Raw genomic sequence first — 6,425 nt, forward strand, 5'->3', positions numbered from 1 at the left:
GGGTAAACAGGATCCACCATGTCTGGCTATTGCTCTTGAAAGTTGAGATTTTCTTCCATTGCTTTGCCCTTGTCAAGTTTCTTAAGCATGTCCATTATCTTATCAATATCCCCTTTTAGTTTTTCTTGAGCCTTCTTTATCCTCTCAAATCGACTAACTTGTTTTTATTTCATGATTTTTCTTTGAGCTCTAGTGTTGTATGAATGACAGGTAGGTTGAGTCAAAATTTTTTATGGACGAGTTGTTTTTGAACCTTTATTATCATAAATTTTTAAAATCAAAATGCCATGCATTGAAAATTTTATTTTTTTTATTTTTGATTTTTTGAAAAAATAGTGCACATGATGCATGAATGCAAGTGAGAGATATTTGCTCTTGGATAAATTTCAATACTAGAAACTTTCATTGATTCATGAGATTTGAGCAAATCTATAGTTCTATGAGATCTATGAATAACTTCTCAAGAGAAAGATATCCTAGAACAAATACCTCGATGCAGAACTGTATGATATGATTTATGTAAAAAAGAAAAAGAAAGGAAAATAAAATTGAGTTAGTGTGAGGATGCGGTTTGAGATTGAAAAAAATTTTGAGATTTTTTTTGTTTTGTTTGTGTTTTTTCTTACACATAACTTTTATTCCTACATGTGTTAGACTTAGGTATTTTCTACAAGAGGGTGGGCAAGGCTCTACCTAAGGTTAGCTTCCTACAGTTTATTACATGCTTGGTTTAGGTTAACATGTGTCTAAAGGTTCTCAAATTGTTCTTTATTTTCATCCATGTTGGGCTAGTAAGGTACCCTAATCCTCACCCATCACAGGCTACGAATGAAAAGGGTTCAATTTGAGTGAAAGTATTTTGCTTACTATTATGGAGGTTATCACTTCACGAGAGTATAGGTACTTTACTTCCTTTTATAAGGGACGGAGCCCGGGTATAGAGCTCATGTTTCCTAATTTATTGAGAATAATACATACGAAAAAATAAAGTATATGAGGCATAGTAAAAGAAACGTGTGTGCATTTTTTTTATTTTAATTTATTTTTTTATTTTTTTTCTTATTGAAAGTGAAAAATTAAAAATTAAAAAATCGATTAGGATTGTTTAAATCAAAATTTGAGGATAACACGTAGTTAATTTTGGCAACAAATGACATCCCCAATGGAGTCGCCAAGCTGTCATAATGGTTTTGTGTCCACCTGATGAATTTGGAAAAAAAACAAAAGAAAGGAGTCGTCACCAATCTTTTTTAGCTAGGTGCGATTGGCTACCTATTAAAATCTATCCTTTTAATAAAATTTTAAAATTAATTAAAATTTATTAAAAAGATAATTTTATGATCTGCGAAATAGTCTGGGTTCGAGAGTCGATTACGCGTGGGGAAGGATTAGCACCCCCACAATGTCCGTTTAAAATTATACAAATTAACTATGTGTTATCCAGTGATTTTAATAAAAAACAGTCTTATTTTCAGTGTTTGAAAAATAATTTTCTTGATTTCTTTTGTTTATTGAAATTTGGATTTTTTTTCTTATTTAGTGTTCAAATTTTATTTGAGAAAAATAAATTAAAACCTTTTTATCAAAATAATTCTTAAAATGTTCCAGTACGTTGGTAACATTAAAAGAATATTTTCTCACCTAAAGATTTCTTAGGTATCGTTTCTCGGAACACCTTAGAATCTCATCCTCGGATATTCGAATTTACTTTTCACAAAAACTTTATTATGCATGCAATGCATAATGCTAATATGTTAATGCATGTATTTTATTTTCTTTTTCAGAAATTTTATTAATTTTTATTTATTACATTATTATTATTATTTTGAAGAAAATAGGAACCTTTATTATATTAAAGATTTTTTATAAAAATTCCAATACGCTGGTAATATTTAAAAAATATATCTTCTCACTTAGAAATTTCTTAAAGCATCTCTACTCGAAATACTTTTAGAATCCCGTCATCGGATAAAATTTCTTTTTTTCTCATTTTTTATTTATTATTCTTAATTTATTAGTTAATTTTTATTACTTACTTTTTTACCAAGAAAAAGAGAATTTTTATTGTATTGAAAATTTTTTTATAAGTACTCTAATATACTAATAGTATTTAAAAAAAATTTTTTACCTAGAGATTTTATAGATATTACTACACGAAATACTTATGACTCTCATCTTCGAATAAAAATTCCCTTTTCTAACACTTTTTATTAATTTATATTATTAGAAAGTTCATTTTTATTATTTTAAATATTTTTTAAAGTTTATTTTAAAATTAATAAAATTATAAAAAAATTAACTAAATATTTCATTATTTAATCTAACAAATATAAATATTTTAATATGTATAAATATTAATAAAATAATATATAAAAATTCAAAAAAAAAAATTTTACCTGAACCGAACCGGTCAACGCGAGTCCAGTCGGTTAGATGGTTCTAACCGATCCGAACCGGTTCACTAGCGGTTCGATACAGGTTCAACTGGACGGATCTTAGGCTGAGGCAAAAGTGAGTTGGGTTGTGTGAATCCCAAGTGGGATCCGGGTCCACGTGCGGATCCTTTTTGGTCCAAAACGGTGTCGTTTTGGGCTTTGACTTTTTATATTAAAGTCAACTTTTTTTAATTCATTTCAACCTTCTTCCCAAAAAAAATTCTCAACTAAAAAAAAAAACACTCTTTGGCTTTGCCAAAATCTAGCGCCAGACTACCCCATTGGCAACCGTCTGTGGTCACCACTAGTGGTCACTACTGATGGTCGTTAGTGACCAAAAAACATAAAAAAAACCCTAAAAATTTTACTCAACCTCTTTATTCTAGATCCGGTCTCCCTTTTGTGAGAAAGCGCCTCGATCGATGTAGATCAGGCTTTAAAATTCCTGAGTTCTCTTTCTTTTTTTGTAATTTTTGAAAACCTACAATGACTATCTTTTTTTTCTTTGGTGCAGGTGGCTTTTGGCGCTGAGGTTCCTCCCCATGAGGAGGATTATGTTTTTTATTTTGGTTTTTTTTTGTAGAAAGAAAATTTTTTTTATTCTGGAAACTGTTTTTTTTGCAGGGTCTCCTCCTTTTTGATGGTGTTTTTACAGTTCTATTTATAAAGCAAAAAGAAAATCAAAATCTCAAAAATTTTGAGATTTTGATCACCTATGATTAGGGCAATCACTGGTTGTCAGAACGATTGTCGGTAACTGTCAAGGCTACTGGCAGCGTAACTATAGGCAACTGTCAAAGTCACTGCCAGAAAAAAATAAATAAATAAAAATAAAAATAATAAAATGGTGTCTACACCCTCTTAATTCATTGGTAAAATTTAAAATTTAATAAATCATAATGAATGTCGTAAGCTAATAATATTAAAGTTTTTTATAAAAAATTATAATTTGAAAATAAATTAATAAGTTATAAGTGTTCATTTTAAAATTTAAAATTATTGAATGTCAATTTTTTTTTACAAATACTTATAAAAACTAAATGAATTAAATTTTATATTAAATTATTTTTTTAATTGTTTCTTTTTACATATTTAATGTGCATAATAATTCGAACTGAATCATATATGCACTTGAGACAGGCAGTAAAAAGAATTACTATTTGTAGGTCAAATCGTGAAATAATGCATATGCATCTTATTAATTTGGAGCTGGCTTCGATGTTATATTATATCAACAAGTAAAGAAAAATTACTATTGTTCTCACCTCTTATTCTAATGATTAAAAAAATTTTAATTCCGAATCAAAATGATGTTCCTTTCCGTTTATAAAAGGCTGTACCCTAGCTTAAAAATAAAAAAGTACAATTATAAATCTTCGAAGAAACACTTAACCTTTGTTTAAAAGCAAATAAATGAGGAAAAGACAGGTCATCCTGACTCAGACCAACCAATCCCAAGGCCCTCAGGTTCAGGCCTGACCCACACTCCCACCACCTCACCACCTTATATCTCATCTCACGTTAACCTCCCCCTCTTCACTTCTAAAATATCCCAAAAACGACACCAGCCAGAGAGCTCCCCACCCCCGCGGGCGAGGTCCCCCCGGACCTCCTCGGGGCAGCTGAATCCATGTCCTATCCTGATCAAGCGCCACCACCACCACTCCCACCTCCTCCCCTGCCACCACCCCGAGAAAAAGTACTACAAGTACTAGAATCATCACAACCGCCGCCGTTGATGATGATGCCACCTCTGCTTCCGCTTTATAAGCAGCGATCGTGGTCACCAGACATTTTCCGTGATGAGGCATGGCTTAGAAGGAAACAAAACAGCAAGAACAGGAGAAGCAAGAGCGTGACAGACGAAGACCTTGATGAACTCAAGGCTTGTATTGAGTTGGGGTTTGGGTTTGACTCCCCTGAGGTGGATCAACGTTTGTCTGATACTTTGCCTGCTCTTGGTCTTTATTATGCTGTTAACAAGAATTATAACGACACCGTTTCCAAGTCCGCGTCATCTCCTTCAGCCGCATCGGATTGTGATAGTATTCCCTCCCCTATAGGCAGCCCCCACGCGATCTTTGGCCCTGGTAAGTAATAAATTCAACTCAGATGATCCTAATTTTGTTGGAACTTCTTTTTCTTCTGATTTTGTCTTTTTGGTGATTGGTGAAGGTGATAATCCACAGACGGTGAAGACAAGGCTGAGGCAATGGGCGCAGGTGGTTGCTTGCTCCTTGAGGCAAAGCTCACGATGAGGATAATGGTCGATGGATGTGTCCTGTAACTTGATATGATTATGATCAGGGTTTTCAGGCTTAACTACTGGGAAATCATCAAAAAAAAAAAAAAAACAGAGTTGTTATCAATATAACCAAACATCAACAAACAACAACGACAACTTGTTTGATATGATCGATCCCCTCACCCACCGACTTTTGTTTGGTTAGAAATTAAAGAAAAAGCACCGTGAAAATTCCCGCGTTAAATGTAAAAAGAAAAAAACAAAACAAAAACAGTCGCTTCTAGATTGACTTTTCTTACTTCAATCAGGCAATTTTGCAATGCTGTCAAGGATTTTTTTTTTTTTTTTAACTTTACCCACTTTTACATTGTTTAAGGTATGTAGTTTCTGTTTGAACTTCGAACTATGCTGTGAAAAGGTCAAAAAAATGTTTGCAACTAGTTTTTTTTTTTTTTTTTTTACATATTTCTTCTACTTTAAAGGGCTTTCTTTATCTTAATAACGGGAATGAGGGTTTTGTCTCAAAGAAGAATCCTTCTTGACGGAATAAAGCTTGGTTTCACTCATAGGCAGACAAAATAATAATTTTCCTTGGTGAAAGGAAAGGGAATTTGGAGTGAAAAAGTTTTATGCTTATTCCTCAATGCCAGACAGAATTAAGACTTTTTTGACAGTGAATTTGCACTTTGCATGTTCTCATCATCACCTACACTATTTGAGGCTTCGAGAGATATTGATTCCCCCGCCCCCCCCCCCCCCCCCCCCTATACTCTGATTCAAAAATTTTACAAAATTGAGGAAATTTTTCATTACAATTTCAATAGTTGCTCTACTGGTAGCCTCGCTCTGGATAAAATTCTATCAAAATTCCCTAGTGTTTGATATGGACTTTATCATCATATCAATTTAGAAATGGGCTATTTCAAACTCTCTTCAAAGTTGGTTACAGCTAGTGGTTGATGGATGGCAGTTACAAGATCATAAGGCAGTGTAGATGAATAGTGGATTTAAGATTTTTTTTTAAAGATATTCATTTATAATATATATATATATATTATTGACAGATTTGTTATTTTTATCAATAAAAAAATCCAAAATATTTTTTTGAGGTACGAAAATTTTTTTTTTTAATTTTTTCGATCTTTAAGGGTACTCATAAATACTCTACTTCAACATATGAATCAACTTTTAGGACAACAAAACTTCTTGAGATGAATGCAAAAATTATAATGAATTACTACTTTTCTGATAATACTTAAAAATCATTACACTTGAGTGTTTGACTCAAATGGTTAATACATTATCTCCTGATCAAACAATAGAGTTCGAATTTTTCTTTCCCAAGTAAAAAAAAAAAAATCATTTTGATTTTGAAATGGTTTTGTATTATACAAAATAGTTTTTGAAGATTTAAACTAATGAGAGCCAAACGAGTTGTTGGTACTATATATGAAAATAGAATTTTCAAACAATCACTAATATCTAAGACGCTTTTGGATGATCAGTTTTGACCCTAACTTTGGATGGTATATCATACCTCATTTGTACTAAAATCATGGGTGAGATTGCTTGCATTAATCCCCCTCATATATGCCCCACTCCAAAATTACAAATCACCATAAGTGCGATTTAGCAGGGAAAGGGTGCAATATAGGCAGGCAAAGGAGCACCCACCGACACAGGTCTGCATCGACGTGAGAAAAAGTTGTGCTTCAGGACAAAACATGATATTAGTGCTCACAGCT

General features: G+C 32.3%; 1 protein-coding gene across 1 annotated transcript; it reads left to right on the plus strand.

The window, feature by feature from the left end:
• Positions 1–3,968: 3,968 nt before the first annotated feature.
• On the plus strand, positions 3,969–5,118 carry LOC111292288 (uncharacterized). The gene is made up of 2 exons (XM_022884585.2): positions 3,969–4,525; positions 4,611–5,118. Exons 1-2 carry the CDS (start codon positions 4,066–4,068, stop codon positions 4,691–4,693), a joined length of 543 nt encoding a protein of 180 aa, XP_022740320.1. The 5' UTR covers positions 3,969–4,065; the 3' UTR covers positions 4,694–5,118.
• The last annotated feature ends 1,307 nt before the right edge of the window (positions 5,119–6,425 follow it).

The sequence above is a fragment of the Durio zibethinus genome, chromosome 10 (genome assembly GCF_047325235.1).
Source record: "Durio zibethinus cultivar Kanyao isolate XHJ-2024 chromosome 10, ASM4732523v1, whole genome shotgun sequence".
Classification (NCBI taxonomy): Eukaryota; Viridiplantae; Streptophyta; class Magnoliopsida; order Malvales; family Malvaceae; genus Durio; species Durio zibethinus.